At 47.1% G+C, this 13568-nt stretch overlaps 1 protein-coding gene across 1 annotated transcript; it reads right to left on the reverse strand.

The window, feature by feature from the left end:
• Nucleotides 1-1510: 1510 nt before the first annotated feature.
• On the reverse strand, nucleotides 1511-12263 carry LOC136309452 (zinc finger protein 343-like). Its single transcript, XM_066237591.1, has 8 exons — nucleotides 12223-12263; nucleotides 11677-11750; nucleotides 11439-11497; nucleotides 6907-7033; nucleotides 2960-3408; nucleotides 2684-2788; nucleotides 2143-2599; nucleotides 1511-1974 (listed from the first exon to the last, which is right to left on the reverse strand). The coding sequence occupies exons 1-8, from the start codon at nucleotides 12261-12263 to the stop codon at nucleotides 1511-1513; spliced, it is 1776 nt and encodes a 591-aa protein (XP_066093688.1).
• Nucleotides 12264-13568: the final 1305 nt, after the last annotated feature.

Raw genomic sequence — 13568 nt, forward strand, 5'->3', positions numbered from 1 at the left:
CGTTCCTGTCTGTCTGTCCCTGTCTATCTCTGCCTCTGTAAAAAAAAAAACAAAAAAAAACACACACACTTACTCAAGGCTGTTAACTAAAGTTTCCCAATCAGATCATAGAGGATTCGAAGTTAGACTGGCTAGTTGCCTACAATGCAGCTGTTCTATGATGTATCCTGAGGTGAGCTTTTCCCTGGTCTGTGCCCATTCCTGTCACACACATAGAATGTATACGCTGCCATTTGTGAGGGTGGTATATGGTCACAGCTGTGATTGTACTCCTTCTATACTTAAGATGTCTGAAAGTTCAGTCCCCACAGAGACAATGGATGTAGAATTGAGTGGATTATTAGTGAGTGAAAGCTGGAATGGGCAGAGAAAATAGCTTACCTGCAATGTCTTCACAAATGCGATCTCAAGGGCATCTCTGGATCCAGAAACACTGTCTAAACCCCAGAGTCAAGGGGTAAGGTTTTGTATCCCCATCTCAATCAGCCATTGACCAGGAAACACCTGTGTGAAGAGACCAATCTCTGTGGCTAAGAGAAGGTCCTATAGAAGAACTGATCACCATGGCCAACATCAGCAGTTATCAGCAGCTGCAGGAGTGTGGGTCTTAAGGTGATCTGAGCAGAGCTCCACAGGATCCCCACTGAGGACCTCCCCATGGCATGAGAACAAGAATGCATAATCACAGGATCCCTGTTCACTATCCCTGCAAACACACAGCCCCTCCCTGAGTATGCCCTCATGGGCCAGCCTGTTGGCCACTGGCTGTTCAGTTAATATTGAAGTATTGCTAATGCCTCACCCACAATCCCTGCACTCATGGTTACTGATTAAGTGCCTCCTCCTTGTGCAATGGGGGCTGACTTATAACTAGAGCTACCTGCATGCTGCACGCATGCGACTCCTCTGGTGAATGTGTCCTTGGTGCCTGATAACAGGCGACACATCTCTGCAGGTTCACTTACTACACACACACACACACACACACACACACATGCAGTCTGGTGTTTATCTGATGTAAGATGAGGTCTCACTGATTGCTGCTTTTTTAATTTTTCTGATAGAGACAGAGCCAGAGAGAGGGACAGACAGAAACAGACAGGAAGGGAGACACGAGAAGACCCAATTCTTCGTTGTGGTTCCTTAGTTGTTCACTGATTGCTTTTTCATATGTGCCTTGACTGGGGGGGCTACAGCACACCGAGTGACCCCTTGCTCAAGCCAGCAACCTCGGGGTTTGAAACCTGGGTACTCCATGTTCCAGTCTGACGCTGTATCCACTGTGCCATGGCCTGGTCAGGCAATTTCTGAAGTCTTGACAAAGGTCCCTGTATATGGAAACCTTCCCTTCTTTATATGTCCTTAGTTGTCCTATGACATCTGACTTGTATCTAAAGCTTCACCCACATTCCCTGCAAATATCACACTTCTCCTTCGATATGTCCTCTGCTGATTAAAGTGCTGCTCTCCAGCTAACGCTTCATCCACACTCACCACACATCAGAGGATTCTACCCCGAGTGAGTCCTCAGGTGTCTACTGAGGGTTGACTTATGACGAAATCCTCGTCCACACTCAGGGCACACGAAGGGCTTCTCCCCTGAGTGCGTCAACTCGTGCCTCTTGAGTTTTGAATTAAAAATAAATCCTCGTCCACACTCTGTGCACATGAAGGGCTTGTCCTCTGAGTGAGTCCTCTGGTGTGTCCTGAGGGTTGACGTATGATGAAATCCTCGTCCACACTCAGGGCACACGAAGGGCTTGTCCCCTGAGTGAGTCCTCAGGTGTCCACTGAGGGTTGACTTATGACGAAATCCTCGTCCACACTCAGGGCACACGAAGGGCTTCTCCCCTGAGTGCGTCAACTCGTGCCTCTTGAGTTTTGAATTAAAAATAAATCCTCGTCCACACTCAGGGCACACGAAGGGCTTGTCCCCTGAGTGAGTCCTCTGGTGTGTCCTGAGGGTTGACTTATAAGCAAATCTTTGTCCACACTCTGGGCACTCGAAGGGCTTGTCCCCTGAGTGAATCATCTGGTGTTTCCTGAGCAGTGACTCATGTCTAAATCCTCGAAAACACTCAGAGCACACAAAGGGCTTCTCCACCGAGTGAGTCCTCAGGTGTTTCCTGAGGCCATAAATATCACAAAATCCTCGTCTGCACTCAGAGCACACATAGGGATTCTCCTTTGAGTGAGTCCTACGGTGTTTCTTGAGGTCTGACTTATAACGAAATCCTCGTCCACAATCAGGGCACACGAAGGGCTTCTCCAATGAGTGAGACATCTGGTGCTCCCTGAGCTTTGAGTTAACACAAAATCCTCGTCCACACTCTGGGCACATGAAGGGCTTCTTCCTTGAGTGAGTCATCTGGTGTTTCCTGAGCAGTGACTCATGTCTAAATCCTAGAAAACACTCGGGGCACACAAAGGGCTTATCCGCCGTGTGAGTCCTCAGGTGTCTCCAGAGGACATACTTATAACGAAATCCTCGTCTGCACTCAGGGCACACGTAAGGCTTCTCCCCTGAGTGAATCCTCTGGTGTTTCCTGAGGTTTGACTTTTCAAGAAATCCTCGTCCACACTCAGGGCACTTGTGGGGCTTCTCCCCTGAGTGAATCCTCTGGTGTTTCTTGAATTTTGACTTAAAAGCAAATCCTCGTCCACACTCCAGGCACACGAAAACCTTGTCCCCAGAGTGAGTCCTCTGGTGTGTCCTGAGGGTTGAGTTATCTTCAAATTCTCGTCCACAGTCTGTGCATAAGAAGGGCTTCTCCCCCAAGTGAGTCATCTGCTGTATTGTGACTTTTGATTTATCACCAAATCTTTGGCCACATTCATCACAAAAAAGTGGATTCTTCATCGAAGAGTGAACCTCAGGGTGTCTGAGGAGGTGGGACTGAAGTGTGAGGCTTCGCCCACACTGCCTGCAAATACAGCGCTTCCCCCCTGAGAGGGTCACCTTTTCTGCCATAACGTTTGATTCCAGGATGCAGTCAAGATCAAACTCAATACACTTCACAGCTCCAGACCTTGGGTTTTCCAATTTCTTCCTCCCCTTGTCTGTCTGCACAGGGCTCACCTTTTGGGCTGAGCTGGGCTCTATTTCTAGCACCACATGACCTTCCCTGGAATGTCCTTGGGGTGGGTTGCAGAATGCACCTGAGGTTTCCCTCTCCTCCGTGCTCACAAATAAAAGTCTCAAGCCATCTTCTCTGTCTTCACCTTCTGTATTTTCCCTCCCGCAAATCTGAGAAAAAGATGTCTGCTCCTGATGCCACAGGCCTGAATCCCCTGGATAGAAGTCACACATGTCTGTGTGCATGGGAAGCACTTCCTGGCTGGGCAGTGGCTCCCGGGAGAAGGCCAGAAGACAGGAGGTATGATGGTCCATTTTTAACTTTGATTCTGCTGGAAAAAGAAAGTTTGGTCAGAGAAGTGCCAACATACCTGCAGGGAGTCCCCCATTCTCTCAGGTAAATAGTGCCCTCCTGCCACACCTGTTATTAATCATATGTGTTCAACATCATTTGTTTCCACTAATGATTTCTTTACGTTCTGTTTCTACACAGTCCCTTTTCTATGGCAATCCAGTGGAACCATCCCAGAAACATCTTTTACATGTCACTCAGACTAGGAGCCTTCCAGGTCAGCAATCTGCCCTGTAAATACCTTCAATACCACCAGCTGTTTCTTTCTAGTAAGTCAGCCAAGCCATGACCCTCCCACTGATGCCCTGTTTACACTTCTGTTGTACTTGGGAGTTACAGTTTCTATGACATATGTGGAAATCACTTTAATGACTTTACTTGTTTAAAAAAAAAACAAAACTAAAAAAACTGAACACAGAAAAAGTTACTTGATCAGGAGGGCTTCCAAACACAAGAAACGGTACATTACACAGCGGTTGAACAGAGTGTATAACAACTGAATCTGAATTTCAGCTTCGCCATCTGCAAATACTTAGAAGAAATAATTTCTAAGTACTAAGTTCTCTACTAGGTACTGTGACTCCCGCCATGGACAAGAAAGACGCAGTTTATCCTCTCATGATTTTGGAACCCTGCACCCAGACCAATGTCATCACACTGACATCACACTTGGCAACAAGATATTCTTGGACCAACAGAGATTGGTGAAAAGTTACTGCCACATTGAAACACATTTTTAAAAGACACATGTGGTTTCCTCATTGCTGTTTTCCCCCTTCTTTTTTAAGAATATCAGACCCAGCCTGACCATGCGCTGGCGCAGTGTAGTCAGACTGGGATGCAGAGGACTCAGGTTCAAAACACCGAGGTCGCCAGAGCAGACTTATGTCCTTTGAACCAGGCTCACTGGCTTGAGCCCAAAGTGGCTGGCTTGAGCATGAAGTCACTCGCTGACTGACCAGGTGGTGGCGAAGTGGATAGAGCGTCGGACTGGCATGCAGAACACCCAGGTTCGAGACCCTGAGGTCGCCAGCTTGAGAGCGGGCTCATCTGGTTTGAGCTAAAGCTCATCTGGTTTGAACTAAAAGCTCACCGGCTTGATCCCAAGGTCACTGTCTCGAGCAAGGGGTTACTCGGTCTGCTGAAGGCACACAGTCAAGGCACATATGAGAAAGCAATCAATGAACAACTAAGGTGTTGCAACGTGCAATGAAAAACTAATTATTGATGCTTCTCATCTCTCTGTTCCTGTCTGTCTGTTCCTGTCTATCCCTCTCTCTGACTGACTCTCTCTCTGTCTCTGTAAAAAAATAAAATAAAATAAGAAGTCACTTGCTCCACTGTCACCCCCACCCTGGGTCAAGGCATATACGACAAACAAATTAATGAACAGCCAAGATGCAGCAAGAAAGAATTGATGCTTTTGGACCTGGCCGGTTGGCTCAGCGGTGGAGCCTCGGCTTGGCGTGCGGGTGACCCGGGTCGATTCCCGGCCAGGGCACATAGGAGAAGCACCCATTTGCTTCTCCACCCCCCCTCCTTCCTCTCTGTCTCTCTCTTCCCCTCCTGCAGCCAAGGCTCCATTGGAGCAAAGATGGCCCGGGTGCTAGGGATGGCTCTTTGGCCTCTGCCCCAGGCGCTGGAGTGGCTCTGGTCGTGGCAGAGCATCGCCCCCTGGTGGGCAGAGCGTCGCCCCCTGGTGGGCAGAGTGTAGCCCCCTGGTGGGCGTGCCGGGTGGATCCCGGTCGGGCGCATGCAGGAGTCTGTCTGACTGTCTCTCCCCGTTTCCAGCTTCAGAAAAATACAAAAAAAAAAAAAAAAGATGCTTTTTATCACTCTCTCTTCCTGTCTGTCTGTCCCTATCTGTCCCTCTTTCTGTCTCTGTCACACACACGGAAAAATACCAGCTCCAAATAGAGGCTGGTTCTTTTGCCCAAGACTTCAGAACCAAAAGAGCTGAACAACCGGCAACAGAAGACGTGAGCATTTGGCCCTGGCCTGTGCTCTCAGTGCTAGAGCGTGGCCGAGCATGTAGGTGTCTCGGGTATGATCTCTGGTCAGGGCAACAGGAGAAGCGACCTTCTGCTTCTCTACCCCTGTCCATCTATCTCCCTTCTCTCTCCCTCAATCTCTCTCTTCTCCTCCTCCAGCCATGACTCAGATAAAGGAAGGGAGACCCAGATGCTGAGGATGGCTCCATGGCCTCGCCTCCAATGCAAAAATAGCTCTGTTGCCAAAGAATAAAGCTATGGCCCCACGGGGGGCAGAGCATCACCTGGTTCAGGCCTTGAGGGTTGATCCCCATCGGGGCCCAAGCGGGAGTTTTTCTCACTGACTCACTGTTTCTTACTTAAGAAAACATTAAAAAAAAATTTTATATTTTCATTAAATGTGAAATATTTTAAAAGATTGGATGAGATAACATTGTGAATTTTACCCATTCATGTCTACCTTTTTAAAAATGTAGTTACTAGAAAATTTTATATCATCCCCGTGGCTCACACTGTATTTGCACAGCCCAGCACTGACCTAGAACAAGGGGTGGGAGAAATAGAGCTCGAGACCTATTTCATCCTCCCCTCTCTCTCTGTACAGATGACAGGCTCAGGATGGTGTTTAAATTGTTCACAAGATGGAAACAAGTCGAAGGAATGATAGTTAATGACACATAAAACTGATATAAAATTCAAACTTTGGTGTCCAAAGAAAAAGTCTTCTTGGGACACAATCACACTCATTCATCCCCGTACCGTCCTGGCTACTTAAGATGACAGGGAGAGTTCAGAGCAGTTAGAGATTGCATCGCCCACAAAACACCTAAAATAGCTATTCTGTGGCCCTTTTCAGAGAAAGTGGACAACGGCTGACTCAGGGTAATGTTGCAATCAAAAGTATTTATCAACCGAGGACTAAAGAATCAATGTAAGTTTCTAAATAAGAGAAAAACGTAGCGTATAGAACACAAACCTCTGACGGTTGCAGAAGACGTTACTCTCTACTCTCCCACGTGCAAACTACACTTCCAGTCCCACCGGCCTCCTTACAATTCCCTACCCCTGGGAGGGACATCCCTTCTTTAATGTCTTAGCGCCAACACGTCTCTACCTTAAACGCTAATATTTCCTTTCACACATAGAGTCTAACTGTCACCACATTATGTATTTGGTGACATATTACCTCCTTATTGATTTAATATTCAGTTCTCCAGCATATCACAATCGATACTCCTTTATCCTGCTTCATTGGATAATTCTTTTTGACTAGGAAGTGCTTATCACTGTCTAATGTACCATCCTATCCTTGCACGGGATGCTTCTTCTTTCTTATTGGTCTCAGTACATTGCGAAAGGTAAGCCCTCATGGCCAGAAGTTGTTATTTCTTTACTTCTGTGAGGCTCTAAGTGTCTAGAACATTTTCTGGCCACGGTAGGGGGTCCGTCCCGCTACCGCAGTAAGGAAGGACAGAACACAGCCTCACCCAGCGAGAGCAGGTTCCTGTAGTTCTCCAGCATCACTTCCTTGTACAGGCTCCTCTGCGCAGGGCTCAGCCTCCTCCATTCCGCCTTTGTGAAGACCACGGCCACATCCCTGAATGTGATCGGTACCTATTAACAAGCAATTCATTAATGAGCAGCAAGTCACCATCAATTTTCCAAGCGCAATGAGTAAATCTCGTGACAGTGAAGGTTCTGGAGCTACAAAACCTTGTTCCAGTTCTTTCCCTAGTACACAGTTCTATGTACCAAACTCTAATGGCCACGACCATGGCTTTGTATTAAAATTCAAGGGGCGAAGAGCTGACGTATAAACCCATTTCTGGGCCCTAAACATTTATGATTCCTTGGAGAAGTGATTTGTAAATCAATTTGAAACTTGTCCTGACCAAGCAGTGGCAAAGTGGACAGAGCATAGCACTAGGAGGCGGAGGACCCAGGTTTGAAAAATTGATGGTCCTGTCTTGAGAGCAGGCTCATCCGGCTGGAGCGTCGGCTCAATAGCGTGAGTGCAGGATCGCAGGCTTGAGCTTGGTGTCATAGACATGACCCCATGGTCACTGGCTTGAGCAAGGGGTCACTGTACAGCTCTGCTGTATGTCCCACCTCAAAGTAGAAGTAAGGAAGCAATGATTGAACACTAAGGTGCTGCAATGAAGAACTGATGCTTCTCATCTCTCTCCCTTCCTGTCTGTCCCTATCGGTCCCTCGCTGACTGTCCAAATCTGTGTCAAAAAAATAAAATTGAAACCTGAAGGAGGGCTCAGAAAGCTTACTTTGAGGACATACTATGGAAGATTTTGAGACAGAAGTTTTCTAGATGGACTGAAAAGTTCCTATTTGAAGGAGACTAGGTGTACACAGTGTATTATATACACACACAATGTCCAGGGACAATGTAACTCAGCACAGAACTGGAAAGCTGTTTTCACTTTGCATAAGGGGGAAATTTATATAGACTTCTTCTCATTCTCATATTCGTATGTTCTCTCTTATTTTCTTTCTCACCCTGTGTCTCTCCACTTCAATACACTTTCTTTGTTAAATACTGAGCATTGTAGGTAAAACATTGTAGCAACTCTGGAGACCAACCCAGCTCCCTCTCAGGCTCTGGCTCTCCTCACTTGTTCATGTTTCCTGACTCGTCTTGGCAAGTTCAGTAAAGGCTACAGCCCCCGAACATGGGGCAAATGAGCAGGGGAGGCCTGGACATTCACAATTGCGCTGACCCCCCCAGCTCCAGAAATGACAGTCCTCTTAGCAGGGCTCTCTTGGCCATTCTCCCGGAACTACTTATGTAACCTTACATAAAATAAAATGAAAAAGAATCAATGCAATGATTAACACACCAAAGAAACATCAACTGGGCTGTAGCTCTACACAACATCACCAGACAAAAAAAGAAAAAGGTCACCCTGAGTCTTAGAGTAATACCTACTTAAAACAACAGACTAAAAAAGAAAGAAAAAAGAAAGAATTATAAGTATGTACAAGTTCTTAGGTTTCATTTCTTTAACCCTGCCAGCATAAGTTTTGTTTCAGGGGTATGCAGCAGGTGACTAATCAGAAAGGAATGTCCAATTGTATAGCCAGTATACAAGGCCAGGGCCACCATCACAGCCGCCTGGACCATGCAGGTTCGCATTGGATTCGGACAGTCAGTAAAGAAACAATGGAGCCGGCCCTGGCCAGTGGTTGGCTCAGCGGTAGAGCGTCAGCCCGGCGTGCAGGGAACCCGGGTTCGATTCCCGGCCAGGGCACATAGGAAAAGCGCCCATTTGCTTCTCCACCCCCCCCTTCCTCTCTGTCTCTCTCCTCCCCTCCAGCAGCTGAGGCTCCATTGGAGCAAAGATGGCCTGGGCGCTGGGGATGGCTCCTTGGCCTCTGCCCCAGGCGCTAGAGTGGCTCTGGTCATGGCAGAGCGACGCCCCGGAGAGGCAGAGCATCGCCCCCTGGTGGGCAGAGCATGGCCCCTGGTGGGCGTGCCGGGTGGATCCCGGTCAGGCGCATGCGGGAGTCTGTCTGACTGTCTCTCCCTGTTTCCAGCTTCAGAAAAACACAAAAAAATAAAATAAAATAAAAATAAAAAAAGAAACAATGGAGCCAAAAACTGATGGGCCATCATCTTTAATCCTAGCTTGCACCCGGTAGGCAAGTAAAAACACACACTGGGCTCCAAGACCCACTCATTCAGTGCTCACAAAGCCATGGACTTATCCGAGTTTCCTAGAATCAAAGGTTTGTAGCTCATCAGACTTATTCACCTCTGTTCCCCATCTCCTTCCTTCTCCCAGATACAAACTCTGCACAAACTGACCTCTCACTCAACACTCCATCTTGGGTGCTTCTCCTGGCCTCCTCCACGTGGCCTTTCTTTGCTCTCTGCTCTTTAATGCTAATCTCAGGAACCAAGAGAGTAAACTCCCGTTCTGCCCCCATTTTATAGTGTAGAAATCAAAATCTTTAATCCAATATACAAAATAGGGAAGTCTCTAATACAAAGTCACTTCTGAGGCATGATGGGATTGTACCACCCCACATCAAAAATGTGGGAAAGGCTTAGTCCTATAACCAAGCCCCAGGCTACAAGGATTTTGCCTGCCCATACCCCACCCCCAACGAACATTAATATCACCTGGGCAACGGCTTCCACGTGGGCAGCGCCATCTTTACCAAAGTGAGCATAATATATTTTATCTGCCCAACACTGATGAAGTCATGGACGGTTGAAACTGATGATTGAAAATGCACCAACATCCAAAATTAGTGGAAAAGCACCCCTGTGCCCAACAATAGCAGCAGCCAATCAGCAATGCTCCGCTAATCTTCCTACTTCCCTAAACCTAGCCCTTAAAACATGGCCTAAGTCTGTAGCCGGGGCTGCTCTCCTTTACAAGACAGCTTGGCAGGTTTTCTTTCATTAAAGCCTGTTACACTGGTCTTTCAGACTCAGATTGATTCTGTCACAAATTTCATCAAACCAGGGAAGCACACAGAACCAGACAAGGAAGTTTCAGCCAGGTCTGCAAAATGGGTCTCCCACCATGCGCATTTACAAGTGCAGTCCTCTACAAAGACCTGCAATTCAGCTATGTCCGAGCCCCAACTGGTTTTTATGGAAAGAGTTTGGCTGGAGGCTATACCATGAGGACACTTTCTGCACAGCCTCTCGGAACAAAGAAAGGTCACCGCATTCAGAATAATTAACTAGGTGGGCAATGAAGTGATTAAGCACATCCTTCCCAGTAGAGGGGAAACTAGAATAGGATCTATTAACCCAGAGACAATAACTCAGGCCTTCCTGAAAAAATTCTGTTTTTGGTGACATTTACTGTTCATGTTCAATTGTGTTCAAGTTCACTATTTTTAAATACTATTCCTACACTCTATACTCTGCTTCTCTACTTGTTCAAAAATTGCAACAGTAAAAATGTAAAAAGATGCCCACTGCAAAAGACAGTATCTTTAGCTAGTGTGATGTGAAGTAAACTTAAATACATGTAAAGCCAGTAGGTATGGCCACGATCACAGCCTCCTGGCCCACGCAGGTTCACATTTGATTCGGACAGCCGGTAATAAAAAAATGGAGGCAAGAACTGGTGGGCCATTAGCTTTAATCCTAGCTTGTACCCAGCGGGCAAGTAAAACTACAAACTGGGCTCCAAAACCCACTTATTCGGTGTTCACAAAGCTACTGATTTATCTGAGTTTCCTAGAATCACAGGTTTCTAGCTCACCAGACTTATTCAGCTCTGTTCCCCATCTCCTTCTCTCTGTACAAACTGCCTTCTCCCTCAGCACTCCACCATCTTGGCTGCTTCTCCTGGCCTCTTCTACGTGGCTTTCTCTGCTCTCTTCTCCAATACTAATCTCAGAAACTGACAAAGAGCAAGCTCCAGGTCTGCCCCACTTTTATAGTGTAGAAATGAAAATCTTTAATCCAATATACAAATAAGGAAGTCTTTGATACAAAGTCACTTATCTGAGGCATAATAGGATTCCTCATGAGAGTGTACCACACTACATCAAAAAGGGTGGGAAAAGCTTAGTCCCAAACCAAGCCCCAAGCTACAAAAATCCTTCCTGCCCACAGCCCGCCCCCAACACACATTAATATAATCACGCCCATCCAAAGCAAGAAAGGCAAATAATACCATCACCTACGCAACAGGCTTCCATGTGGGCACCATCTTTAACAAAGTGAGCATAATATATTTTATCAGTCCAACAATACACATTTAAAATTTTAAATAATCTCAGTTTTAAAAAATATCCCTTATACATACTTTGCACTTTCCTGGAATCTACTAATCCTGGGTAGATTTTTCAACAAAAAAATAAAACAGACAAATGCAGGAGTCATTCTAAATAGGACAACGATGTGCCTGACACAGGCATGGACTGTCTAATGCTGTTGCTTTTCCCTTCCCCAGAAAATAAAATATCCCATTTGCCTATTCTTCAGAATATGAGGCAGCATTTCTGAAAAAAAGGGGGAAATGTAACCCCAACTCACCAGTGTTTTGGGCTTTCCCTCCTTTTCTTGGAGCGAGTCAGTGCAGTTGGAAGGCAGACCTAGGGGAAGAACACAGCTCTGAGGGTGCAGGCCTCCCAAAATGCCCGGGAAGCAGCTCCTCGGAGCCCAGGACAGAGGGAGCAGTCCCTTTACTCAGCTGGGGTCACTACAGTGCTCTCAGCTAAGCCCAGAGCCTTACTCCTCCTCCTCATCTCTCCAAACTCTCAACAACTCTCACTTTTAGTCTCATGATTTAGGGTCAGATTCTCCATGGTCTCCATGTCTTCTCTGTTCTCCACCGGGTCCTGCTCTCTCCCAAGGCCGAAGATTCAGGCAAGGTCAGGGTCCCAGGGTCAGATCAGTGTTTGCCCTGAAATGCTACCTCCAGGCCAGGTAGACGTTAAGATCAATTTCTGCTTCTGAAGGAGGTCACTTCTCCTTATCGTCCTTGTGAAAGTCCTCTGTGTTTCCACGAAGCCAGCACCTGCGGGTGGAGCAGCAATGTGACGTTTCCACACTCCTTACTGTATAATCAGGCACTGCAGGTCCTGAGAGTTCCCACCCCAACCACATCCGCACGCACTAACCGAGGTGGGCCATACTAAGCCCCACCCCCACCCCCCAAAAAGCAGAGAACACAGAACTCTATATTCACAATCAGTCCGGGGTTCTCACAACACAGTCATGACCCTAGTAGGTATCCCCTTGCCAAAAGCAGGGGGGCTATAGGGTCGGCTCTGCACTCCCACCCACCCCAGGGATGCCTGTCTTTTAGCTGACTTACCTCATGTGCCCAGAGCCCAAATAAACCTCGGAGATGCACATCTGTAGCCACCACCCTATGTGAATTGTATGTCTCAGAATCATCCCAACTTCTCCCCAAAAATGATATGAGCCTGACCAGGCGGTGACTCAGTAGATACAGCGAAGGACTGGGATGCGGAGGACCCTGATACAAATCACCGAGGTCGCCAGCTTGAGCACGGACTCATCTGCTTTGAGCAAAGCTCACCAGCTTGGAACCAAAGTTGCTGGCTTAAACAAGGGGTCACTTGGTCTGCTGTAGTCCCCCCCTCCACCCTACCTCTCTGGTCAAGGCACATATGAGAAAGCAGTCAATGAACAACTAAAGTGCAGTAACTAACTATTGATGCTTCTCATCTCTCTTACTGTCTGTCTGTCCCTATATACCTCTCCCGGTGACTCTCAGTCAGTATTAAAAAAAAAAAAAAAAAAAAAAATGAGCCTGACCAGGCGGTGGCGCAATGGATAGAGTGTCGGACTGAGATGCAGAGGACCCAGGTTCGAGACTCCAGCAATGGGTTACTCAGTCTTCTGAAGGCCCGTGCTAAAGGCACGTATGAGAAAGCAATCAGTGAACAACTAAGGTGTTGCAATGCGCAATGAAAAACTAATGATTGATGCTTCTCATCTCTCTCCGTTCCTGTCTGTCTGTCCCTGTCTATCCCTCTCTCTCACTCTCTGTCTCTGTAAAAAATAAATAAATAAATAAATCATATGAGTTTTTGCTCACCAGCCCCAGCTGGAGACGGAAAGACCCTGGAAGGGCCCCGCTACTGAGAATTCCGATCAAGCTGAGTCTTAACTCAGTTCCCCGTCCCTAAATACACGTCTGGGGCGGCGTCCTGGCGTCCAGATGGAAACGTCCCACACTTTGCGTTCTATCTACTGCACACCAGCCTTCAATTCACCCAGATCCAATCCACCAGCTCCCCAGCACCGCTCCTAACCTTACGAACTGCCTCTCCCGTACCTCCTCCAGCACCGTACTCACGCCCGCAGACCCCGCTCACCAGAACTTCAATCAGAGGTCCACGTGGTCTCCCTGATCATTTGTGAATGAATTACAATTCCCAGAGTCCCTGGAGGCTCCGCCTCTCACTGCCCGCAACAGAGAGAACTTAAACCAAGAATTTAATATACCTGAACATTGTATACTCTAGTGACAGCCGACCCGTTTTTGAAACTTTCGAACTTTTCATTTACTGATTTTAGAGAGTGACAGTGGAACTCAGAAGACAGAAAGAGCGAGAAACATGGATAACTTTTCCCACTTATTTTTACATTCCTTGGATGATTCTTGTGTGTAACCTGACTGGGGATGAAAAC

This window comes from Saccopteryx bilineata, chromosome 6, assembly GCF_036850765.1.
Source record: "Saccopteryx bilineata isolate mSacBil1 chromosome 6, mSacBil1_pri_phased_curated, whole genome shotgun sequence".
Classification (NCBI taxonomy): Eukaryota; Metazoa; Chordata; class Mammalia; order Chiroptera; family Emballonuridae; genus Saccopteryx; species Saccopteryx bilineata.